We start from the raw sequence: 25,551 nt of genomic DNA on the forward strand, positions 1-25,551 counted from the left end.
ATAAATTTGCTGTTAAAAACTATTGCAATGTATTAAATTAATAGTTCAATTTTATGTACGGTTTACTATTAGTTTAAAAATTCTAGATTCGTAAACAAAGTGAATACGATAGTACTAAAAAAAAATTCATTAATGTCCCTCGTACCCACAAATAATTTCTAGAAAGGATATCAAGGCCATTGAGTTCGCATGCCTTCTAAAATGCACATCAAATCTTTTATATTTTAGCAAAGAATTGTTATGCATAAGAATATACAATAAGCATCGGACTCAAATGTAAAAAAATATATATTGTAACTACTAATAAACGTTCATAAGCTGACTTGAAAATTGCGTAACTTACTAAGATATATGTTTGGATCCAAGGAACGGAATTTTGAATTTTTTTACCGTTGAACATAAAGAAATAATAATAATGATGGAGAGAATGATAAACAACGTCTATAAACTAAAATACCGAATAAAGTCGAGAACACTAGAAACAAAGTCTTCTCCTGCAAGCTTCAAATGGCAGCGAAGTACAAGTAAATGTATGGTCTTTAACTAACTCTTCAAGTAAGTCCCCAAAAATCTGATGTTGTAAAGCCATTCCTATTCTTCCCACTTCCATCTTTAGACCCCAAGAAATGTCTTTGCACACTCCTTCTAAACTATCTTTCATTGCCTCCCTACCGCACGGTGGAGATTCAGCTGCTTTTTCATTTTTCCAGTTACCAACTACTTCTTCAGGGATTTTGGTTCTCTCAAATTTGCTTATATTGAAGATATGATCCCCTTCTTGTTTCTTCTTCCTTTGCATTTGTTGTCTTTGCTGTGATTGTACTCTTCCTACAATATTGTTATTAGAGATTAAATCATGTTCCGTAGGAAAGATTTATGTTATTTGAGTCAAACTTGAGATCGGGCGGTATTTGTTTTAGTTCAATGAGTGAGAGTGGAGATTCGAACCTCTAATCTCTTGGTCATAGATATAATCTAACTTTTCAATCTTCCTTTCGAATCAAAATAGTTGAGTCTAAAGAGTTTGGAGACTATTTAGAAAATTTTCATAATGATTTAGAGACCTACCTATGACAACTTTAAAGTCGAGAGAGATCAAAATGAGAACTAAGCATTTATGTTATTCCTACGTGCTAGCTCCATAATACACCAAATCTTAGTCGTAATAACCCATGTCATTAGAGTTATTTCAGCATTATCTAAAGCTTAATTTTGGGTGAAAAAAAAGTGTTAGGTATCACAATCACACTTTTCTTAGCAATGGGACTAATGATTTTGCAGCGCTTGCTCTAGCCTAACGAGCAAATCAGCTATGGGCAACACATTTTAGACAAGCATGGTCATGACACTAAGCATTGGTTTTTAACCAAGTTTTGAAAGTTTCAATTTTACTCCTCAAAGATTTAATATTTTTTCCGGTTTTAATTTTATTCCTCAAAGATTTAATATTTTTTCCTAAGTGTTCATGTCATAAACGACCCAAACTAATTTTATTCCTCAAATATTTAATTTTTTTTTTCTAAGTGTTCATGTCATAAACTCAATGACATAAACTCAATGAGACCTAAACTAAGCACATTGTTATCCCCTAGTTGAATCACAACAAATAATAATTAAGCATACATCTTAGACTAAAGTTTAAAGTAAAAAATCAATATATATATATATATATATATATATATATATATATATATATATATATATATATATATATATAGTAAGAACACAAATTCAAACCCTGATTTAAATTTTCTTTCGACTGATTTCAAATTATTAAATAAATACTGCAAATTTTGTTTATAAATTTTTAAAATTCATTAAAAAAAAAAACGTGGAGCAATCCATTAAACACTCAATGAAATTAAAATTTATAGGATATTTTTAAAAGTAAAAAAATGAAAAGAAAAGAAAAAAAAGAGGTATGAATGAATTTTGGGGAGAAGTTATTGGGGATAAGAATAATTGCATAAAACAATAAAAGGCAATTGCTTCAGTTTGTACCCAAAATTATTATTATTGCTTACTGCAATTGATATGCTATCATTACTCGCACCCTATCTTTCGCCCTTTTTCACTTTCCTACCCATTTACCCTTAACAAAATCATCATTTTTTTTTACCCTCTTTCACTTTTCTACTCAATTTTTCTCTCTTCTATTTAAATTATATAATTGTTGTTTTGGTATTTTATTTCTCAGGATTTTATAAGATTTTTTTCTTTTTTTTTCTTTTTTTTTTTATCTGTATTTTCTTTTCTAAAATTTAATTGAAGTTTCATTCACTTAATTATTTGAAAACCTCTAGAAACTAAAAATATTTTTTGTAAAGCAAAAAAAAAAAAAAAAAAAAAAAAAAGTAAAAAGTAAAAACTTTTTTCAATAAAGGATATTTCTTTTTCAAAATGAAATAATTAAAAAAAAAAAAAAAAAAAAAAAAAAAAAGTGATGTAATTTTATCCCAATAATTTAAAAGTTGTAGATTAAATAATTTTGTTCTCTTTCTGCTATAACTTAATCTCAATTAGTCCCTACATGTCTTATAGTTTCATCATTAGTATGATTTGCTAATCTAACCTTACATTAAATCCTAAATTACTGAAAAAAAAAAACACTACATTACAAATTTAATTCCTAAAATTTGAAATTATACACTCCAAATTTAAAATAAGTCCTTTTTTTTTTTTTTTTTGTTTTCTATCTAATAAATTTTAACTTTAATTATATAAATTTAGTCTCTAATTAAACTTTTAATTTTTAAAATAAGTCCAGTTTTTTTTTTTTTTTTCTATCTAATAAACCTTTTAACTTTAATTATATAAAGTTAGTCTCTAATTAAACTTTTAATTTTTAAAAAAAATTAACAGACAATAAATTAATTTATAGTATTTTTGAACTTTTTGAAAATTTGTTATAAATATCTAAACTAAATATAAATTTTAATTTTCAAGTGCTGAGAGTAAAATAAATTAATGAACTTATAATTTAGCCAAAAATATTAAAATTATAATATAATAATAGTAAAATTTAACTGTTTTGTTAGTGCGAGAACGTACCGGGATTTGCAGACGGCTGGTGGAAGATCCTGCTGTTGTTGCACGCATGGCGGTTAACGAAATGCCGCGGCCTACTCAACTCTTCGAGCACCGATACTGGACTAGGATCCTGCTGCTGTTCCCAAGCCATGAACTCAATCCTTTTTCCTTCACTGACCGGAGACGACATTCGGAAGCTCTCTGTCGAATCAAGCGCGTCGATGAACTCCTTCAGCGCCTTCAGATCCTGTTCGCATTTCTCCAAAGCTTCCATAATCTTCCTCTGCTTCTCCGCCGCTTCTGGAACGCTTTCCTCTACTTTGGAGCTTTCCAGTCCCATCAATCGCACGATCGGACCTCTCGCTCCTAAAAATCTCTCCACAGTCGTTGTAGAGATTGCGGATTCGGATCGTTCTTCGATCTTCGGCGAAACGGATGAGGAAATTAGGAGATTAGCGGCAGATTCTGGTTTTGGAGATCGAGAAATTTTCGATTCGGAACTTGCATTGTCGAGAAATTCCTGATTACTGTTGTGTACTGAAACAGAGAGGATTACGATGAAATTAGGTCAAATAAAAGAAATTAATGAAGATTACGACGGAGAAGAAGAGGCTTTACCGAATGTGATGGACTTATTGCGGCGGCTGTGGTTGTTGTTGGAGAGGAAATGGAGGAGGTTGGAGACACAGCCGAAGGATTTGGAACGGCGGCGGCTGAGGCTACGGCGGAGAAGGTCATCGGAAGAAATCTCAACTTGCGAGGACGATGATAAGAAGCTGTTCTGCCTCTTCATGGATCTCTGAGAGACTGAAGCGCTTTGAAACTGAAACTCTGATTTGCTGTCTTTGAAATTTAGACCTTCGGCGCCATCATATATGGAAATTCATCTTCTTTTTTTGGTATTTCTTTTAATTCCAAATTTTTGTGTTTATGTTTTTTAATTATCATTATTTAAACCCTAATTTGTGAAAAAATACTATAAAATTCAATGAAAAAATTAAAAATAATTTTTAGAGAGTATAATTAAAAATTTTAAAATAATAATTATTATTATTATAAGTAATGAGTTATTTAGAAATATTTTTAATGAATTATTTGGATTAAAAAATAAGTTATTATTTGCATATTATTGTTTTTATTTTTTAAATAAAAATTAAATTGAGGGGTGTAGTATTTAAATGAATGAATTAATTCCGACAAGTAACATTATGGAAATGTTATGAAAATATTAAATTAAGAGTAAATTAATGTTTCCTTATATTGGAATGTGACATAAAGTTTGACCACCAACATAAAATAAAGCGGCTTTGGGTATGGTGGAAATTAATGATGATTGGCACGGGAACTCAATGACCTTAAACACACCCCCTCCCTTTCAACCACACCATTTAATGGTACATACAAAACCCACGCCTCAAAAACGTTCCAAAATGTCTTGGTCTGGTTGTAGAGGGAACGAACCGTTTCTTATAAAAGTGTGTAAATCTCTCTCTATACTCGTTTTAGAATCGTGAGGTTGATGACGATACGTAATGGGCCGAAACGGACAATATCTACTATGATGGGCTTAGGCTATTACAAATGGTATCAGAACTAAACATTGGACGGTGTACTAGCAAGGATGTTGGGTTCCTAAGGAGGTGGATTGTGAGATCCTATCGGTTGGAGAGAGGAACAAAGGATTTCTTATAAAGGTATGGAAACCTCTCTCTATACGCGTTTTAGAACCGGGAGGTTGAGGCGATACTTAATGAGTCGAAACAGACAATATCTACTAGCGGTGGGCTTAGGTTGTTACAAATGGTATCAGAACTAAACACTGGGTAGTGTGTCAGCAAGGACGTTGGGTTCCTAAGGTGGTGGATTGTGAGATCCCACATCGGTTGGAGAGGGGAACAAATGTTTTCCTATAAGGGTGTGGAAACATCTCCCTAACAAACGCATTTTAAAATTGTGAGGCTGACGGCGATACGTAACATGTTAAAAGGGATAATATCTACTAATGGTAGGCTAGAGCTGTTATAAATAGTGTAAGAGCCAGACACCGAACGGTGTACTAGCTGAAACGCTCGACCGCAAAATAGGTGAATTATGAGATCCTACATCGATTGAAGAGGAAACGAAACATTTTTTTTATACGGATTTGAAAATCTAATGCACTGGGATGCTATTTATGTTCACAATTATTTTCTTCGTACATTTATTTAAAAATAAAATCTTAGTATAATAAAAACAATTCATTAAAAAAGTACATATTAATGATCAAAAACACGTAGAAATTCATTTTCCTCAATCACATACCAACAAACGGTCCCGTAGCTCAGTTGGTTAGAGCGTTGGTCTTATGAGCCGAAGGTCGCGGGTTCGAGCCCCGCCGGGACCATTATTTTACTTCCATTTGCTTTCCATGACAGGCCCGCAATCATTTTTTTTTTTTCATAAATTGAACTAATAAATCACATTAACCTCTTATAAATAAATTAAATCCGTCAATCAATAATATTTAACTCATTTAAATTAACATATTGAATTCTTACATTTATTAAAATTTTAAAAAAAATTATTCATCGTCTTACATCTTTTTAAACTTTTTTTCTCGAGTAATTTTTTATTTTTATATTAATATAATACGCTAATGAAAGTAATTGAGTAATGATTAAATACGTTATTGACCTCTAAAATAAGCATCATGGTTCATGCTACAGCCATCAACGTCCACAATCATGCCATTTATTTTGCTCACTTAATTTTTTGTAATAATATTTCTTAAAAAAAAATGAAAATAAATGGTAAAATATTGACATGAAATTAATTGCAAAATTATTTCATTGTAAGTTACATCAATTTCAGGGATAAAATTGGAAGAAAATTGCTCGAAGTTAAATTTGTTTCTAAAATATTGGACATGTCTTATATGCGTCATCTTATTGACACATTCAAATAAAACTCTTTTAATTATTAAAAAAAAAAACATTCAAAGTTGACTTTTATTCTTATTTTTGTTGTTAAAAAAAATAATGACTTTTCCTCTAATTATTTCCAATTTTAAATGTCTATTTTAATATTTAAGATTTTAAAAATAACCATTTTAATCTCTAAATTTTAAATAATATTCCCATTTTATTCATATTTTTAATCACATTATCTATTAAATAGTTAATGACAAAATAATAAAATATTTTTTATCTAAATTTTGAATATATAACTTTTAAAATAATTAAAATAATAAATAAAATAATTATGTTTATTTGATTTTTAAGTATATAATAATAATGGATCTGACAAAATGTTATATATAATGATTTGATTTGATTCAATAAAATATTTGTTTAATCCAATTTTTGCTTCATATCTTGACCCTTCATTATTTTATTTTATTTTTTTATTTCTTAAACCTGGATTTATATATTATTTTATTGAGGAATCCAAATGAGACCTTTGTTGTAAATAAAATAATAAATTAATTAATTAAATTACAATTTTAATTGTTAAGATGTAATTAATAATATAAATTATTTTTCGTATCTATGTACTTCAAAAATCATGCTCCCATACGTCAACTAATGCTAATTAAGAAATATCCAGTAACTTTAGGATTAAAACATCAGTATTTCAACATAATTCCACTGTTTCAATAATCCGATGACCCAACTTAAATCGAAAATAAAAGATTGGGTTGAATTGGGTTGTGAGCTCTATTCGAGTTACTCGGGTCACCAATTCAATTAACTCGAAATTATGGGTTTGATCTAAATGATTTTTCTAACCCAACTCGTGTACATGTTAATAAGTATCGATTAATCCTTAACATCGAAAGTTGAACCCTCGAATTTGTTGATACGTCAACCGAGATTCTAACGGGTATGGATTAAAATATATATTGAGCTTTAAATTAAGCTAAAAGCGACATGTTCTAACATGCCCTTTTTACTATAATATTACATGTTGAGTTATATATATATATATATATATATATATAAAGTGGAAAATATTGCATTATTTGAGTTTCTCTCTCTCTCTTTTTTTTCTCTCTCTAGAATGAACCCAAAAACAAAGGAGGAGGGAGGGAGAATGATTGAGGTGGGGGAAATAGGAAGAAGAAGAAGAAGCTTTAGTTCCAGTTTCGGGAGGCGCTCGGTGGCCATGGAGGACGACGATGACGGTGATATTAAAGATGTTTCTCTTTGGACGTCGATCGAGAGGTTACCAACGTTCGAACGACTGAGATCGTCATTGTTCGACGACGCTCGGGGAGAAGCGGAGAGAAGAGTCGTGGTCGATGTTACTAAGCTTGGAGACGAAGAGCGCCATCTCTTCATTCAAAACCTCATCAACCACATTGAGAATGATAATCTCAAGCTTTTGAGGAAAGTGAAGGAGAGAATCCACAAGTAAGCCCTTTTTCGTAATTTTCATTTTAATTATATTAAATATAATTTACAAAATTAAATTAAATTAAATTAAATTTTAATTGAAGGGTTGGTGAGAAATTCCCAAGGGTAGAAGTGGAATATAAAAATGTGAATATTGAAGCTAAGTGTGAGATTGTTCGAGGCAAAGCTCTTCCCACGCTTTGGAATTCTCTACAAACCAATATTTTTGTAAGCATTTTTTTTTTTTTTTTTTTTATTATTTAATGGAAAAAAATATAGAGAATTTTGAATTAAAAAAAGATAAATAAATGCTATATTTTAATTTTAATTATAATTTTATTATTTTCTTGTAATTAAATTTTTAGTTTACCTAATTAATAAGAATTAGAATGTGATTCTTAACTTTTTTTTTTTTTTTTTAAGAATCTTATTCTTTTAAAATTTGTCTTTAAATGAATATTATGACGTAATAAATGGATGTTTTTTTTTTTGGATAAATAGAAAAAAAATTAATATCTGGGAATTAATTAAGTATAAATGAGAATTTAAATATTTTTTTAATTCGTCTAACAAAATGTGAAATGATTATTGGATAATTTAAAATATTTTTCTAGAATTTCTTGATTTTTTTATATTTTAATTTTGTGTTTTATTTTGTTAGGGTATTATTAATTTTTGTGGTGGAAAATCCCGTGGAGCTAAAATTAATATAATTGAGGATGTTAGTGGTGTCATAAAGCCTGGAAGGTATTTCTTTTTTCTTTTTTTTCTTTTTCTTATTTATTTATTTATTTATTTTAATTTAAGGACTAATGGATAAATCATAAAAATAAGTAAAAAAAAAAAAAATTATTTAAGAGAGTTGTTAAAGAATAAATAATAAAAAAATGATTATGAAATTAAATAAATGTATATTTAATTATATCGTAAGTAAAAATGTGTATTTTAAAATTAATAATAAATTTGGATTTATTCGGTTCCACGTCATCTAATATATAAAATTTTTATTTATTTGAACCGGGTATCAATTAAGAGGAGTTAATGGGATTTTTAAACCATGGTTAAAGGAATGAGTTTGATTCAGGTTAACTCTGCTGCTTGGGCCCCCAGGGTGCGGTAAGACCACACTACTAAAAGCCCTGTCTGGAAATCTTCACAAATCTCTCAAGGTATTTTTTTATTTTAATTTTTTTAATGCAAAACTTTAATTCAACTTTTAATTTCATGAGATTGTTACAATTAAAATCTTAAATATTGCAAAATGTATAAATCACCTATGAATCAAACGTCGATAAGGAAATAAGGAAACATCGAGGTAGAAGACTTAGCCTTCTTCGGCACCCCAACTGACAAACTGGGGTCGGTTTTGTCATGCATGTGCTCAACCAACCCGAACCGATCAAAATTGTAATAATTGTATAGTTCATAGGTACTTAACATGGTTTTTTTTTTTTTTTTTTTTTTTTTTTTTTTTTTTTTTTTTTTTGTATTTAAGAGTTTAATCATATAATTTGAAAAGAATTAAAAGAATTAAGGAAAGTTTGAGAGTATGGCATCGTGATTGCAACGATATATATTTCTTTACTAATCTTATTTTCACCGAAAAAGGTGACCGGAGAAATTTGTTACAACGGACACAAACTTGAGGAACTTGTCCCCCAAAAAATAAGTGCATATATAAGCCAATATGACCTACACATTCCCGAGATGACGGTGAGGGAAACCCTTGATTTTTCAGCTCGGTGTCAAGGTGTCGGAAGTCGAGCAGGTGGGTTTACAATCTTTTTTAATGTGTAATTGAAACTTTGTTAAGTTATAAATTTAGTCTTGTACTGAATGACTTCTTAGTCTCCATCTTTGCTCCACGTTTCATCCTCAACACTCATGAAATTTCCCATTAAATTATTTCGTGGGGTTCGGATTTCCCGTGAATAATTCATCTTTATTTAGTGTTCAATAAAAAAAAAAAATCAATTAAATTAAATATGTTATATGGTTGGTTATAAAATTTAAAATGTATCAGTAAAAACCCATTTTGTGTGGGATTGTTTGGTTTTTTACTGTGAAGATATGATGAAGGAGGTTTGTAAAAGGGAGAAGGAACAAGGAATTATTCCAGATCCTGATGTTGATATTTACATGAAGGTAAATTTTTATTTTATTTAATTTTTAATTTTTTAATTTTTTTTTTTTAATTTTATGTATTAAAATTAAATAGGCCACTTCTGTTGAAGGACTAAGACAAAGTCTTCAAACTGATTACATACTCAAGGTCTGTTCTCTTTTATCCAATTTCCATTTTTTAATGTTTTTTTTATTTATTTATTGGTTTTAAATATTAAATTTGAGTAAATGGTAAAAAAAAAAATGTTAATTTTACCCAATGTTACCCAAATTTACCCATCGATGTTGCAGATTCTTGGGCTTGATATTTGTGCTGAAACACTGATAGGGGATGCTATGAGAAGAGGCATTTCAGGTGGCCAAAAGAAGAGATTAACGACCGGTAATGTTGATAATTAGCTTTCGAAATACTCGAGTTCTTTCAAAACCTGCAATAATATTTCAAAACTACTTTCGGAGCGTAGCAATTTGATAGAACGTTGAACGGAATTGTGACATGAACAAAAATTATGACCGAGATAGATGGTGGTGACCTGAAATGAAAACAGAACACGTTTTAGAACACATTTTAGAAGTTGATTGGATTCAAATAAAAAAAAAAAAAAAACATGCAGGAGAAATGATGGTTGGTCCACACAGAGCTTTGTTCATGGATGAAATAACAAATGGATTGGACAGTTCCACAGCATTTCAAATCGTTTCTTGTCTGCAAAATCTAGCTCGTTTTACAGATGCTACAATACTTGTCTCCCTTCTTCAGCCAGCTCCCGAAACCTTCGATCTCTTCGACGACATAATCTTGATGGCTCAAAAGAAGATCATATATCACGGTCCTCGTGATCGAGTTCTTGAATTCTTTGAGGATTGTGGTTTCAAGTGCCCTGAGAGAAAAGGGGTAGCAGATTTTCTTCAAGAGGTCAGTTCCATAAAGGATCAGCCACAGTTTTGGCACTGTAACGACATTCCTTACACATATATCTCGGTCGATGCATTTCGTACAAAGTTCGAGTCATCGAGGAAGCTTGATGAGGAGGATGTCTCGAAAAGCCATTTGGATGATGATGATGTCTCCATGTTGGATACTGACAGTGTTTCTAAATGGCAAGTGTTTAAAGCTTGTGCATCAAGGGAACTCCTCCTCATGAGACGAAATTCATTTATTTACGTCTTCAAAACGGCTCAGGTTAGCATGTTCTAACTTAATATTGGTTGAACGATAAACGTAATCACTAAGCTTTGAAGTTTGTGTCTATCTATTTGACTCGAGCAGCTTTTTATCATTGGTTTGGTCACAATGACGGTGTTTCTTCGAACACGAATGAAAGTCGATCTCGAGCATGCTAACTACTACATGGGAGCCTTGTTTTATGCACTTATTTTACTACTTGTTGATGGGGTTCCAGAGTTGGCTATGACAATTCAAAGATTGGAAGTTTTCTATAAACAAAAACAATTCTACTTCTATCAAGCATGGGCCTATGCAATTCCCACAGCCATTTTGAAGATCCCTCTTTCACTTGTGGAATCATTAGTATGGACATGTCTTACTTATTATGTTATTGGCTTCACTCCTCAGCTCAGTAGGTAAGTTTTGATCCAAAAACTTGAAGTTTTAGCTTTGTTTTAGTGTTTATAAGCTGTGAATGTTTTGTTTGATAGGTTCCTTAAACAAGCTGTTCTTCTGTTTGCGGTGCACTTAACATCATTATCTATGTATCGGCTGATAGCCTCAATCTTCCAAACCCAAGTAGCTTCCATGACAGTAGGGAGTTTTGCAATATTGTTAGTCTTGTTGTTTGGTGGCTTCATCATCTCGCATTGTAAGTTTTTCAATCACTCTTATTTAAAAGACTGAGCGAGTGAATTATCAATATTAATTGAGAAGAAAATGACGGTGTTCGGTGTTCGGTGTTCGAGTTTTGCAGCTTCCATGCCTGCTTGGTTGGGATGGGCTTTTTGGGTTTCGCCTATTAGTTATGGAGAAATTGGCCTTTCTGTCAATGAGTTTCTTGCTCCGAGGTGGCAAAAGGTATAAAACTTGTGTTCGACACTCATTTCTATGATTACGTAAGATATGAATCGATCGACAACTTAGAGTCTAGCTTGACTGATCGAGATGTGTATTTTTTACCATGAGGTTAGAGATACGAGTCCCTAAGTATGGTTGTTTTGTGCTCATCCTTTGTAGGTACAAGCTACAAACACTACAATAGGTTATGAAGTGCTTCGAAGTCGAGGACTCGATTATCATCAATACTTGTATTGGATTTCACTTGCAGCCTTGTTCGGGTTTACACTCGTTTTCAATACTGGATTTGTCTTGGCTCTAACTTTCCTCGAGCGTAAGTCTATTACAAGTTTGGTCTCTAAATTTTCGTGAATAAGTCTTTGATTAACAAGTCTATTCTACATTTAGCTCCTGGGTCGTCTCGTGCGATTATCTCACACGAAAAGCTCTTGCAAACAAAGAGCAGTGAAGAAGGCAATGGCAGTGCTAGTTCCGTGGAAAAAGCATCTTCTCCTAAGACCAACATAGAATCCAGAAAAGGTCACTTATCATTGTGATTGGGTTTATTGATGTTCTTCTGTTTTGATATGTTTTTCATGATCCGGTTGCTTCAAAAAACAGGAAGAATAGCTTTGCCTTTCACACCTTTGACAGTAGTGTTTCGAGATTTGCAGTATCACGTGGACATGCCATTGGTAATACTCTTCAAACTCTTAACCAAATTAGCTTGTTTGTGAGATTGTTTTCGGCCTATCGTTGGTTTTAGATAGAGATGTTCAAGGGGTAGGGATGGGGATGGGGAAGCTTTTCTCGTCCCCGTCCCCGTCCCCGTCCCCATCCCCACCTCCTGTTTCAATCTCTATCCTTGAGAAAATTTTAACTTAGTTTCGTGAGGCGGGATTGGAACTTGGGCAGAGGTCGGGGACGAGAATGGAGATATAATATTGTGAGATCCCACATCGGTTGGGGAGAATAACAAAACATTCTTTATAAGGGTGTGGAAACCTCTCCCTAGCAGACGTGTTTTAAAAACCTTGAGTGGAAGCCTGAAAGGGAAATCCTAAAGAGGACGATATCTGCTAGTGGGCTTGGGCCGTTACAAATGGTATCAAAGTCAGACACCGGGCGATGTGTCAGCGAGGAGGTTGAGCCCCAAAGGGGGTGTATACGAGGCGGTGTGCCAACAAGGAGCTGGACCTCAAAGGGGGTGGATTGGGGAGTCTCACATCGATTGGAAAAGAGAACGAGTGTCAATGAGAACGCTGAGCCCCAAAGGGGGTGGATTGTGAGATCCCACATTGGTTGAGGAGGAGAACGAGACATTCTTTATAAGGGTGTGGAAACTTCTCTCTAGCAGACACGTTTTAAAAACCTTAAGAGGAAGTCCAAAACGGAAAACCTAAAGAGGACAATATCTGCTAGTGGTAGGCTTTGATTGTTACATAATCCTCGTCCCCGTCCCCGTCCCCGTCCCCGGCCCCGTTAGCTAAAGAATAGAAATCTCTCCCTCCTCTCTCCCCTTCTCCACTCACTCCGTTTTCATGGTTGAAGTACTAACTTTTTGTTTTATTTTGATTCAAGGAAATGAGAGAACGGGGTTTTACCCAGAAGAAACTCCAACTCCTTTCAGATCTAACAGGGGCTTTAAGGCCTGGTGTCCTCACGGCATTGATGGGTGTAAGTGGAGCTGGGAAGACAACTCTGCTTGATGTTCTTGCAGGAAGAAAAACATACGGATACATCGAAGGAGATATCAAAATTGGTGGCTTTCCTAAAGTTCAAAAGACATTTGCTCGGATATCTGGTTACTGTGAACAAACTGATATACATTCTCCTCAAATAACAGTGGAAGAATCACTGATCTTCTCTGCTTCGCTCCGTTTAGCATCTGATATCGACTCGGAAACAAAAGCGGTATCGTATAGTTCCCCCTCGTTAGCTAAAACTTACATGTGATATCTAATGTTGATATTAGTTTCTTGTTTCACAGCAATTTGTGAATGAAGTCCTTGAGACCATTGAACTTGATGGCATAAAAGACATGTTGGTCGGCAGACCTGGTGTTAGTGGTTTATCGACCGAGCAGCGTAAACGGTTAACCATAGCTGTGGAGCTTGTTTCCAATCCCTCTATCATCTTCATGGATGAGCCTACCACTGGTTTGGATGCAAGAGCAGCTGCCATTGTCATGCGAGCGGTTAAGAATGTGGTTGATACAGGAAGAACAATAGTTTGTACCATCCACCAGCCGAGTATCGACATCTTTGAATCGTTTGATGAGGTAAAAATCTTTCAAATGCTTTTTCTTTATAGAACTATTCATTTTCTAAGGCAGCTTCTGCTAGGAATCACAACTCTCCACAATGGTCTGATATTGTCAACTTTGAGCATAAGCTCTCATAGCTTTGCTTTGGGCTTCTCTGAAAGGCCTCATACCAATGGAGATGTATCCTTTACTTACAAACTCATAATCATTCCCTAAATTAGCCAATGTGGGACTCTCTCCCAACAATTCTTAACAGCTTCACACCTTTCTGTGCAGATGATTCTTTTGAAAACTGGTGGTCGCATGATCTACTGCGGACCACTCGGACAACGTTCAAGAAGGCTTATAGAATACTTTGAGGTAAGCTTGCTGTGCTACTAGCAATGCTGCTTGTGACCATATGTTCCCTTCTCATTGTTTCTATTACACGCACAGCATGTTCCTGGGGTTTCAAAGATCAGAGAAAACTACAATCCTGCAACATGGATGCTAGAGGTTACCTCTCCCTCAGCAGAATCTGAACTTGGCCTAGATTTTGCTCAAGTATACAAGAACTCGACTCTCTATGAGTGAGTAACGCTCTATAACTTTGTTTTTTGTTTCAATTTCGACTCCAAATAGTGAGCGAGTTTGAAGTAAATGTTTTGGGAGTGCAAGTTTCAGGGAAAACTTTGTCAAAACTTTTGAAGTTTAATTGGAATCTATTGTTCGCACGTCACGATATCGATGACGTAACTATTTTATTATCTACTGAAAAGAATAGTGAAAGACATAAAACATTATAGCGGCCCAAGCCCACCACTAGCAAATATTGTCCTCTTTAAAAAGTGTCTGCCGGGGAAAGGTTTTCACATCCTTATAAAGGATGTTTCGTTCTTCTCCCCAACCAATGTGGGATCTCACAAACATACTTTTCCATGATATGTTTTGCAGGACTAACAAAGAGCTTGTGGATCAGTTGAGCAGTCCGCCTCCTGGTTCGAGCGATTTGCGTTTTTCGAAGGTCTTTTCGCAAGGCTTCGTCGGACAGTTGAAGGCTTGTCTTTGGAAACAAAACTTGTCATACTGGAGGAGTCCTTCTTATAACTTGATCCGTTTGATGCATACACTTGCATCGTCTTTGATGTTTGGGGCACTATTCTGGAAGCAAGGAAAAGAGCTGTGAGTATTTTTATGCATTGAATGTGAAAGCTTTTGGTGCCATTTTCCAATCCATTTCAGTTGTCAAAGTGTTAGGAGACTGATAAGAATGAGCCAACTTTGTGTTGTGTTTATGTCTTTGTTTGAAGAGAAAACCAGCAGAACTTGTTCAATATTTTCGGTTCGATGTACACTGCTGTAATCTTCCTTGGCATTGACAATTGCTCATCAGTCCTTCCTTATGTATCAATGGAGAGAACTGTGATGTACAGAGAAAGGTTTGCTGGGATGTATTCTTCATGGGCTTATTCACTTGCGCAGGTACATTTTCATCTTAACTTGTTCAACCCTTTTGATCCTAATGATCTTGCTTTTAGCTTAAATTATAAGTTTATTCCCTTCGATCGTCAAACGAGACCAAAACCATTATCGAAGTTGTTAATAAACATTGTCTTCTTTGGGCTTTCCCTTTTGAGCTTCCCCTCAAGGTTTTTAAAACGTGTCTGCTAGGGAGAGGTCTCCACACTCTTATAAAGAATGTTTCCCTCTCCTTTCCAACCGATGTGGAATCTCACAATCCACCCCCTTCGGAGCCACCGTCCTCGCTGGCACTCGTTACCTTCTCCAATCGATGTGGGACCCCCCAATCCACCCTCCTTCGAGGCCCAGCGTCCTTGCTGGCACACCGCCTCATGTCCACCCCCTTTGGGTCTCAGCCTCCTCGTTGGCACATCGCCCGATGTGTAGCTCTTATACCATTTGTAACAGCTCAAGCCACCACTAGCAGATATTGTCCTCTTTGGGCTTTCTCTTTCGAATTTCCCCTCAAAGTTTTTAAAACGCGTCTGCGAGGGTTCCACACCCTTATAAAGAATGATTCATTCTCCACCCCAACCGATGTGGGATCTCACATAAATATTCCACGAAGTAGCAAAGAAAGTGGCTTCCCCCACAACTCAAAACCACTAAAATTCTATTTTTCTTAACGTTTTGTCTATGTTTGTAGCTAATATGTGAACACATAAGCCAGTTCACTGAGATTTTAAGCTCTATATATTGTGAAGTTCTATAAAAAGTTATCAAATTTCAAAACTTTGTCTAACTTTGCAGGTGCTTGTGGAGGTTCCTTACTTGTTAGTACAAGCAGCTACCTATGTTATTGTCACTTACCCCATGATTGGATTCTATGGCTCAGCATCCAAAGTGTTTTGGTGTTTCTACTCAATATTATGTGCACTTCTCTACTTCAACTATCTTGGGATGCTGCTTGTCTCCATCACACCAAACTTTCAAATTGCTAACATCTTGTCGTCTGCCTTCTACACTATGTTCAATCTCTTTTCTGGCTTTCTTATTCCCCATCCGGTAAGCCATGGCTCCTCCTTGATGCTCTTTATTTTGCCTCGGACACAACAAAGACTATATTATCATGTGTCTGTTTAGCATACTTAACAAGTGTTTGATACGTGTCTCACAACTAGTGTAAAATATATCCACTACGCTAATAAGTATTCGATATGGTCCAACAAGCATCTTAGCGGGTTGGACATGATGAATAAAAAGGAAAAGGTTGAAGAAGTAACGACCGAAATGAAATGGTTAGTAAGGTTATTCATAGAGATAACATGTGAGATCTCACATCGATTGGAGAGGAGGAGTACCAGCGAGGACGTTAGGCCCCGAAGGGGGTGAATTGTGAGATCCCACATCGATTGGAGAGAGGAACAAAACATTTTTTATAAGGATGTGGAAACCTCTCCCTAGGAGACGCGTTTTAAAAACTTTGAATGGAAGCCTGAAAGGGAAAGCCCAAAGAGGACAATATTTGCTAGTGGTGGGCTTGAGCTGTTATATAACGAGCATTAGTTAGGATCTAGCTTCCTTTTCTATCATCTCCATGAAAGCTCGGTTTTTTGAGCTCGGTTTTTCAGTAAATAAAAGTTTCTCTGTTTTTATGCAGCAAATCCCTAAGTGGTGGACATGGTTGTATTACATGAGCCCAACATCATGGACTTTGAATAGCTTACTAACATCACAATATGGAGATATAGACAAGACACTGATGGGGTTTCAAGAAAAGACAACAGTATCAGCTTTCTTAAGAGATTACTTTGGCTTTCACCACAGTCAACTTCCCCTTGTGGGATTCATTCTCATTCTCTTCCCTCTTCTTTTTGCTTTTCTTTTTGGATTTTGTATTGGAAATTTGAACTTCCAGAGAAGGTAAGCAAAACCAATTTCTTCCTTGCTTTCCTTTGTAGATAATAAGTTTTGGAGTTTTGGGGTTAAATTACAAATTTAGTCCCTATAATGCACGGGACAATCTGAACCTACTTCGAGATGAAAGGAACGAACATAATCAAAGTGAGTAATTCGAGTATTATTCGGTTATTATCCCAACCCATAAAGATTTTAGTCTCTATAAATTAGAGTAACATCCTGCTACTAAACAACAGCAACAAGATTTTTGTCTCCAAGTGAGGAATGAAACATTCTTTATAAGGGTGTGGAAACTTCTCCCTAGCATACGCGTTTTAAAAACCTTGAGGGGAAACTCGAAAGGGAAAGCCTAAGGAGGACAATATCTGCTAGCGGTAGGCTTGAGCCATTACAAATGGTATCAGAGCCAGACACTGAGCGGTGTGCCAGCGAGGACACTGAGCCACGAAGGGGGTGGACACCAGGTGGTGCGCCAACGAGGATGCTGAGCCCCTAAGGGGGTGGACACTAGGCAGTGTGTCATCGATAACATTGGGCCCCGAAGGGGGTGGATTGTGAGATCCCACATTGGTCGGAGAAGGGAACGAAACATTCTTTATAAGGGTGTGGAAACCTCTTCCTAGCAGGCACTTTTAAAAACCTTAGTGGCAACCCAAAAGGGAAAGCCCAAGGAGGACAATATCTACTAGCAGTGGGTTTGGGCCGTTACAAATGGTATCAAAGCCAGACACCAAGCAATGTGCCTGAGAGGACGCTGAGTCACGAAGGGAGTGGACACCAAGCGGTGTGCCAACGAGAACGTTGAGTCCCAAAGGGGGTGGACGTCAAGCGGTGTGTCATCAAGTACACTAGGGCCTGAAAGGGGTGGATTGTGAGATCTCACATCGATAGTAGACAATATCTACAAGCAGACGCGTTCTAAAAACCTTGAGGAGAAGGCCGAAAGAGGACAATATCTGCTAGTAGGCCGTTACACTAAACTTCTTCGAATCAAATCGTTAGTTTCTCTGTTGTAGTAATGTACATTAGGTATCACTGAAAGCAACAAGCAGGTCCAATCTGCTAACAGTAAGTCACATACAGGCAGCAGATCTAAGTATAACTACATAAGGTATCAAGTCTAACCAAGTATGAATGCTTTAGGTCAGTTTCCATAAACTAGTACTAATAATCCTACGGTAGAATCAAAACGAGAAGTTGTAATTAGAACTTTTGACGAAGTGATGCGCTCTAAGATGGAGATAAATTCATCAGCATCATTTCCAGAAAATAGTTGCAGAGAATCAAAACTGGAAACATTACGAGTATGAACTGTAGATGAAAAGAACTATAAAGTAAAAACATATATACTTAAACAAAAGCTACAAAAATTTCGTATAATAAAGATTAAGATGAAGAAGAAGATGAGGAGGAAGAAGTACCTCTTCGTCATTAGGTTTGCAAACAGTCTCATCAACCGCCCTGGTGATATCAATGGTGCGTCGAATCTTGATAGGAGGAGGCTAAAGAAGGAATAAAAATGTAAGAGAGAGTCCGAATATCTGAGAATCGAAAAATAAAATAAAACAAATATAAGAAAAAGATAATGGCCCATGCAGGTTTCGAACCTGCGACTTTCGCGTTATTAGCACGTCGCTCTAACCAACTGAGCTAATAGGCCCCGTTGAAAGATTAATTATATTTAAATTAATTATTTATTAAATAACATAATTTATTATTTCGACGATATTTTCAATTAAACGATAGAAACGGATGATTTTTAAATAATCGATAAACAATTTATAATTTTGAAGATCAAGACAGAAATTTGAAATTTATCTTAAATTTTCAATTTCTAAGTTAAATCAAAGACTTTAAAAACTAAACCAAAAATAATAATTTTGAAACCATAACATTTATTTTTATTTAACTTTTTTTAGACCAATTTCTCGACCAACTTTATATAACCAATAACTTAACTATCACGAAAATGCCAACTTAATCAATAAATCAAAATAATTAAATTTATCTCGTATAAAAGCTTCAATAAAGAAATATTTTTAAATTTAAAAAAAATATAATTCACACTCTTAAATTAATTTTTAAAAAAAAAAAACAACTTGAGTTTTAAATTTTTGTTAATAAAATTTTACAAAAAAGTTAACCTAAATACATTGCAACAAACTTGAGGTTTGTCGAGAAGCAACTGAACGAATTACTATAATGAGTCTAGTGACTATAGAGTCGAGTTGAGTCTAAACTTGAGGTTTATCGAGCATCTGAACGGACAACTACAGTGAGCTGAGTGACTATTATAGTTAAGTTATGTCCAAACTTGAAGTTTATTGAACAATCGAACGGACTACTGTAGTAAGTCTAGTGACTATTAGAGTTGAGTCAAATCAAAAGGTAAGGTATAGCAACCTATTGGAACGAGCCTATGAGATCTTCTGTACACTCTCACTATGTGACAAAGAGAGGATATTAAGAGAAATAGTAAGTGGAATTTTTCCCATAAAAGCCTGATGAGCGGGAAATGTACTACTAGGGTATCTAATCCCGTTCGTTCGTTCCCCATGTTTTAGCACCTTTAAGTCCGATGGGCGGGATATCTCGACCATAAACTCAAACTAAGATTTAATAATGTTTGTACGAATTAACAAGATTTTTATTTAATTAGTTAAAAATTTAGATGCTAAATTTGTAATTTGGGGGAGAGAGAGGACATTTATATAGTCGGGTCGGGTTACGTGGTGGGCCGACGCGGTGACCCGAAAGATCGTATACATATCGCCGTCCTCTGCACGCGATCTATCCGCTGCACAACTAAAACTCCGTCTCTTATTTATTTATTGTTTTCGTATTTAATTAAATAAAAAAAAAAGAAATTAAAAAACAAACAAAAACAAGAAAGAAGAAGAGAGAGAAAAACGTTCGTCTGGTTCTGACGAACCATCTTGCCGAAATCAGAATTTTCATACGCTCTTCTCTTCCTTTCTGAAACCCTAGAACAGACAAATTCCAATTCCATTTTGATCCATCGGAGACTGCATATCCGCCGCAGTGTCCCGCAACCACCGTCGCCGCCGCCGTCCCACACTTCTACTCCAACCATTTGATCACTTCCGAGACCTCTGAAATTCACTATCAACTGCGTTTCTCTTCCCTCTAAATTTTGGAGATTTTGTTGATTTCCGAGATGACGATTCTGAAGTTAATTCATCCTCCGTCATCGGCCTTCTGAGTCCCTTCCAGGTGAAGCCTAGTTATTTAACTTTGTAGGTTCTTTTGTAGCTGGCTTTAATTTTTGATTCTTAATTATGCTCGGATTATCTGGAACTTGTATTTTTTACTTACGTAGTATTGTTTACTTCAATGATATGTTATTCCATGGAAGCTGAAAAACGGTTTTTTAAGTGCATGGATCATATATTCCCAATTTTTGTTGCTATACGATTTGGAGCGTTATTTGTGACTTAAAATTCAATTACGTGTTATGTCTTAACATACATAGAATAATAACTTTGTCCTGAATTTTAGAGATGGGTTCTACTTGATTAGTTCTTGGAGTGTTGATCAGCTGCCTTGTTAAAATCCCATCTTGTTTTTTTTTTCCTCTATGAAGTTGCTGAAATATAATGTATTTTTTCGCAGAAAGGTTCTCCAAGCTGTATCTGTCCTCATCATGTATCATGCTAAGAAATTTTCAACTGCGAGCTTAGTGCCACACAAATCTCAAGGTGCTGAACAAGGCGCGAGTGTTGCTGTTCTTGGTGGATCTTCAGCCAAAAGTTCAATGCCACCTGGAGGAGGCGGAAAACAACGCTTGCGATGGACATCAGATCTTCATGACCGATTTGTCGACGCCATCACACAGCTCGGTGGACCAGATAGTGGGTATTTTCTTTAAAGTAATGTTATTATGCATTTGCTTTCATATTAATTTTCAGGATTAGAACAGGGGAATTTTTTTATGAAGCCATGCATCAATTTCTTCCCAGTATTAGGTTGGTTAAATGTGGTTATATGTATTTATTTCTTAACGAGTTCATGGGGTTTCAAATGAAGTAGTGTAATAGAAAAGTATGGAAGGGTTAAAGATCATGCCATAAGTTTGACTATCTCAACGAAAGTGTCTATAAGGTGGAGTTGATGTACATATAGTCTTGAATGTGGTTCTTTGGTCCTATGTCGAGGGACCCATGATGCGTGCTAACGGGTCAGCACACTCGTATATGCCTATACTTTTGGGTTTGTAAGAGGCAAAAAAATCATGAATTAGAAAAACAAAGGATTGAATTCTTCATTCTCATATTACTAAGATCCCCAGGGGGTTGAAAAGCATTCTCATAGGTCAGTTATTATTAAGTATTATTAGTATTTGAGGAGTTTTAGACATGGTTGTTTTCTCGATTTTGGACATAAAGTCAAGTGAAAATATTTGAGAGAGAACCATTACCCTTCAACTGGTCTTCCTAAAATTTGGTATTGCAACTATTCCTAAATGATGTGACTCTTGAAGCCATGAAATAATTTAGTTTGAGAATGTCCCTTCACAATCCCCTGGTGGTATTTTAGAGGATCATTAATTACCCTCACCTCGAGGATTCCACATTTAGCAGCCACCGCACTTCTCCAAAATGGCATCTTTTCATAGCAAGTCTCCAAAGCCGCCTACTTTGCAGGAGGGAAATCTTGTTGAGAAGGTTGCCAATGCCAAACTTCATGAGAGAACGGGTAGGTTCATCTTGCTCCAAGCTACCAAAATGGGTAAATAAGAGAGAAATCATGTGGGGGAGAAATGAGGGAGGGAGAGAAGTTTCCAAGAGAGAAACGGGTGATATTGAATAGAGAGGAGAGATAGAGAAGAACTCTCAAAAAGAGAGAGAAGCCGGTGGTATTAAATAGAGAGAAAGAGAAGTTGCGTAGGGTGAGAAAAGGGTGATATATAAAGAGAGAGGAGAGCAAGGAGGGTGGGATATAAGCTGTGCGTATATAAATAATATTAATATTTCCACGTCAGATTATACACCCAGTCCACTTTATATATAGTCAACTAATAGTCAAAGTGCTCCAAGACAAAGCAACTGTTTATTGTAGGGTTTAAAATGTCCGTTTGGGAACTATAGTGGGCAGACAGAAAGCAATCTTTAGAACTTGAGGACACAATTGTACAACCTGTTGAACAGATCCTCTTCGAGCAAGGTCGTGACCACAACAATCTCAAAACTATATGAATTAAAGGGTGTTTTTCCTTTTTCTGTTTTGTGCCCCCCAAAAAAATGTTGCATGTATCTACGTAATATGCCCCCAACTATTTTTTGGGGGGAGAGACATTATCCAAAATGTTATGCAGAAGAGGCTTCCCAATTTGGCCATCTCTCCATGTTGCTTCGTTATGTGTTTGAAAAACTCTGAATCCCAGGAGGACCTCTTCAATTCTGTAATGGAACAAATTCTGGCTTAAGGTCCATGCTTCCTTTGGCTGGCAGACTGCCATCCATGAAAAAGTCAATATTCTCCTCCATGCTTCCCTGGCTGGCCATCCTTTCAAAAAGGAGAAAGTAATCCTGGATCAGAGCTTTTCTGCGGGCTCTTTGGTGAAGGAAGAATAGAATCTTCAACAAGTTTCGCCTCTTTGAAATCTTTTTAGAATGTTGTTAGTGCTCTTGGTTAGTGTAAATGTTTCTACCGTCCTTTTACAAATTATAGAAGGATCTCCTGATGAACTGGCGGGCGTTTTGTAGTCCTCAGTTGCTTGGGTATTCCCCCTTTTTGTATGTCTCGTCGTATCAATAAAATATCTGTTTGTCGTAACAAAAAAAAAAAATGATGCATGCCTCATCATGTGCAGTCCTTTTCTGTACAGACTATTTTATATATATGTATGTATGTATTACTACTACTATTATTTACGAAACTGTGCTTTTATTGAAAAAATAATAAGTATACAAGGACACATCGAACAAAAGGAGTTTGAACTTAACTGTAGAAAATGCCTATAATTCAAAAGAATAAGTTCAAACTCGTAATTACAAATAAAAGACCTCAAGGAGGCATTGAAACTAACCGAGTCCCAAACCTTCCCACCCGATCTCTCAACCTCTCTAAAAATTCTGTTGCTAGACCACTTGAAAGTACGATTAGTAAGATGTTTTCAATTTTATCTATTTTTAGTAAGATGGAAATTTGCACATTTCAAATTTTGTGCTTGAATGCATTTTCTTTGTAGGGTTGGTGTTTCTACTCAACGGTGATCAATAGTTTACCAAAATATTTCCTTCCCATTGTCTTGTAGGGGCAACTCCTAAAGGCGTTTTAAGAGTGATGGGGGTACCTGGTCTTACCATATACCATGTCAAAAGCCATTTACAGGTACGTCCATTTAGTGAATTTATCAGCTATGATGCAACTATTTTGAAGGGTGATTGCCGCGTTATGGACTTCGGTTAATGAACTCTTTTGTAATTGTGATCTTGGTTTGATTTGAGAGATCCTTTTGTAGTTACTTTTGGGCTCCTTGCCGTTATTTTTGTCGGGCTCCTTTGTTGCCCTTGTATTCCTTTCATTCTTTCTCATTGAAAGTTCGGTTTATGACCAAAAAAAAAAAAAAAAATGATCGCATTTTTATTCTTTCAGAAGTATCGACTTGCAAAGTATTTGCCAGAATCTCCAGCAGATGGTAAAACAGTCTGTTTACTATTGTTTTCATTCTTTTATTCAGCAACGACTTCTTGTCTGTCTATGGAGTGTATTGATTTTCACTTGTATCATCCCTTACTGGCATGTAGGTTCTAAAGATGAGAAGCGAAGCTTAGAGAGTCTCTCTGGAACAGATTCCTCTTCGTGAGTATCCATTTGTATTTAGAATTCCTCTTGTGACTTATTTTTACTCCAGTATGTTGTATGACTGGCATCGTTCTATTAAACTTTCCACCCTTCAGGGGCCTGCAAATTAACGAGGCGTTGAGGATGCAAATGGAGGTTCAGAAACGTCTTCAAGAACAGCTCGAGGTCTGGACTCCCTCATCATTTATTACTCTTCCCCTTTCCTATTAAAGGTGTTAAAATATCTTCTGGAGAGGAAAATACCCTTTCTCATAAGAGAACTTATAGAAAATGAGTTTTAGCCGGAGATTTTGAAGGTTGGAGTTCATGAGATTATTGTCTAGACAAAGGCTTGGGGAATGGGGAATGCAAGGAAACAACATGTAGATAATGAGTGTATATTTGCGAGAGGAACTGCCACCTGACGATCTTGCTGTTCGTTTTGCTTCATCGGAAGGAAGCAGCCTCTCCACGGTCATTAGAGCGTCTGTTCTTTAATGGATCTAAAATTTGAGATTGCTGAAAATTCATAAGATGGTGGAGGTGAAATGTATTTAGGCATCGATGAGTTCGACGACGAAATTAGTTCAGAAGAGTGTTGCTTAGAAGCAACCCAGAAAAGAACAGCCCACACCCATAAACCAAATGGTTCCCCTAGAATGATTGATGATTTAGGTGCTAGAAAATCCTACATTTCAAATGATTTTGTTTTGCTGGATTTAAGTTGAGCATTTGAGAAAGTACCTAAAAAGAGCTTGGTTTGCTTGAATCTCGTATCAGGTTCAGAGGCAATTACAAATGAGAATAGAAGCTCAGGCGAAATACTTGCAGAAGATCATCGAGGAGCAACATAAATTAGGCGGCGAATTGAAAGACTCCAAGGTGTTGCCCTCAGCTGAGGAGGAGAATAAGCAAAAGACTTGCCAGTCTGAGTCGTATGACGATGCATCCGCAGGACCGTCATCTCCCCGAAAGAAACAACGAGTCGATTGTGGATCGACAGATGATTCTGCCCCATCTCCATCTATTAATTTACCTGAACTTACCTGAATAAATTTGTGGTCGATAGGACCGAGAATTGTATGAAAAGTAACCTCCAGATGGGTTTGCGTTAAGAGTTAAAAATCAAATCTCAGGAGAAAGAAGGCAGACCAGCTGTATCGAGTGTACCTGTGAAGTTAAGATTCAATTTGTGGTTCAACGAGTACTGTGTTATTGTCGACTTCGTGAAGTCGTCGATGATGTCTGTAACTTTTGTATATAAATTTGCACATTGAACCTATTTGTAAACCTTATTGAAATACTCCTACATTAGCAGTTTCTACTTTGCAGCAAAACACGCACGTTTTCTGCCGTTTTATCAGTCGTGTATTCGCTAAGCTGTTCGATCGCCACGAACCCTCATCATCTCATGATATTATCTGTTTTAGGAGAATGAGATGAGTTTATGAAGAAACTATACCTTTTGGTGGGATTCTCTTCTTATGTGCTTATTTTTTACTTTTCTTTGTTGCCATTTTTCGAAACCATTATAAAGTTTATAAGTTTAGTATTAAATTCTTTAAAAAAGAAAAAGAACATTA

At 35.5% G+C, this 25,551-nt stretch overlaps 3 protein-coding genes and 2 non-coding genes across 7 annotated transcripts; 3 read left to right on the forward strand and 2 right to left on the reverse strand.

Moving 5' to 3' along the window:
- Positions 1–268: 268 nt before the first annotated feature.
- Positions 269–3,890, reverse strand: LOC111791339 (uncharacterized). Its single transcript, XM_023672630.2, has 3 exons — positions 3,649–3,890; positions 3,052–3,567; positions 269–828 (listed from the first exon to the last, which is right to left on the reverse strand). The coding sequence occupies exons 1-3, from the start codon at positions 3,821–3,823 to the stop codon at positions 476–478; spliced, it is 1,044 nt and encodes a 347-aa protein (XP_023528398.2). The 5' UTR covers positions 3,824–3,890; the 3' UTR covers positions 269–475.
- Positions 3,891–5,339: 1,449 nt separating this feature from the next.
- TRNAI-UAU (transfer RNA isoleucine (anticodon UAU)) lies at positions 5,340–5,413 on the forward strand. The gene has a single exon. It is a non-coding gene; the product is annotated as a tRNA-Ile (tRNA).
- Positions 5,414–7,048: 1,635 nt separating this feature from the next.
- On the forward strand, positions 7,049–17,231 carry LOC111791775 (pleiotropic drug resistance protein 3). 2 transcript variants are annotated; one of them, XM_087122247.1, is made up of 23 exons: positions 7,049–7,421; positions 7,508–7,631; positions 8,065–8,150; positions 8,488–8,572; positions 9,012–9,171; positions 9,472–9,548; positions 9,622–9,675; positions 9,819–9,909; positions 10,142–10,710; positions 10,798–11,111; positions 11,187–11,347; positions 11,453–11,556; positions 11,716–11,869; positions 11,944–12,075; positions 12,157–12,230; positions 13,117–13,449; positions 13,526–13,816; positions 14,078–14,161; positions 14,237–14,370; positions 14,735–14,962; positions 15,091–15,262; positions 16,052–16,306; positions 16,902–17,231. In XM_087122247.1, the coding sequence occupies exons 1-23, from the start codon at positions 7,069–7,071 to the stop codon at positions 17,166–17,168; spliced, it is 4,302 nt and encodes a 1,433-aa protein (XP_086978373.1). In that variant the 5' UTR covers positions 7,049–7,068; the 3' UTR covers positions 17,169–17,231. The 2 variants fall into 2 exon arrangements, with proteins under 2 accessions (XP_086978373.1, XP_086978374.1); XM_087122248.1 differs by lacking the exon at positions 7,508–7,631 and having other exon boundaries at positions 7,311–7,421.
- Positions 17,232–18,747: 1,516 nt separating this feature from the next.
- On the reverse strand, positions 18,748–18,821 carry TRNAI-AAU (transfer RNA isoleucine (anticodon AAU)). Its single transcript has one exon. It is a non-coding gene; the product is annotated as a tRNA-Ile (tRNA).
- A 1,193-nt stretch (positions 18,822–20,014) lies between these two features.
- LOC111784972 (myb family transcription factor PHL7) lies at positions 20,015–25,451 on the forward strand. Of its 2 annotated transcripts, XM_087122686.1 has the most exons (7): positions 20,015–20,395; positions 20,795–21,033; positions 23,439–23,515; positions 23,780–23,822; positions 23,932–23,986; positions 24,085–24,154; positions 24,749–25,451. In XM_087122686.1, the coding sequence occupies exons 2-7, from the start codon at positions 20,826–20,828 to the stop codon at positions 25,016–25,018; spliced, it is 723 nt and encodes a 240-aa protein (XP_086978812.1). In that variant the 5' UTR covers positions 20,015–20,395; positions 20,795–20,825; the 3' UTR covers positions 25,019–25,451. The 2 variants fall into 2 exon arrangements, with proteins under 2 accessions (XP_086978812.1, XP_086978813.1); XM_087122687.1 differs by lacking the exon at positions 20,015–20,395 and having other exon boundaries at positions 20,854–21,037.
- The last annotated feature ends 100 nt before the right edge of the window (positions 25,452–25,551 follow it).

Source organism: Cucurbita pepo, chromosome 3, assembly GCF_057944985.1.
Source record: "Cucurbita pepo subsp. pepo isolate OVF chromosome 3, ASM5794498v1, whole genome shotgun sequence".
NCBI classification, from domain to species: domain Eukaryota; kingdom Viridiplantae; phylum Streptophyta; class Magnoliopsida; order Cucurbitales; family Cucurbitaceae; genus Cucurbita; species Cucurbita pepo.

Bases quoted from the DNA above. Each gene is read 5' to 3' on its own strand.
- LOC111784972 (XM_087122686.1), top strand. From the start codon at position 20,826: ATGTATCATGCTAAGAAATTTTCAACTGCGAGCTTAGTGCCACACAAA. The intron at 23,823-23,931 runs GTAAAACAGTCT...ACTGGCATGTAG, and splicing joins GCCAGAATCTCCAGCAGATG to GTTCTAAAGATGAGAAGCGA. The intron at 24,155-24,748 runs GTCTGGACTCCC...ATCTCGTATCAG, and splicing joins GTCTTCAAGAACAGCTCGAG to GTTCAGAGGCAATTACAAAT.
- LOC111791339 (XM_023672630.2), bottom strand. From the start codon at position 3,823: ATGAAGAGGCAGAACAGCTTCTTATCATCGTCCTCGCAAGTTGAGATT. The intron at 3,568-3,648 runs GTAAAGCCTCTT...TCTCTGTTTCAG, and splicing joins CAATAAGTCCATCACATTCG to TACACAACAGTAATCAGGAA. The intron at 829-3,051 runs GTACGTTCTCGC...ACAATATTGTAG, and splicing joins CCAGCCGTCTGCAAATCCCG to GAAGAGTACAATCACAGCAA.
- LOC111791775 (XM_087122247.1), top strand. From the start codon at position 7,069: ATGAACCCAAAAACAAAGGAGGAGGGAGGGAGAATGATTGAGGTGGGG. The intron at 13,450-13,525 runs GTATCGTATAGT...CTTGTTTCACAG, and splicing joins TCGACTCGGAAACAAAAGCG to CAATTTGTGAATGAAGTCCT. The intron at 14,963-15,090 runs GTGAGTATTTTT...CTTTGTTTGAAG, and splicing joins TGGAAGCAAGGAAAAGAGCT to AGAAAACCAGCAGAACTTGT.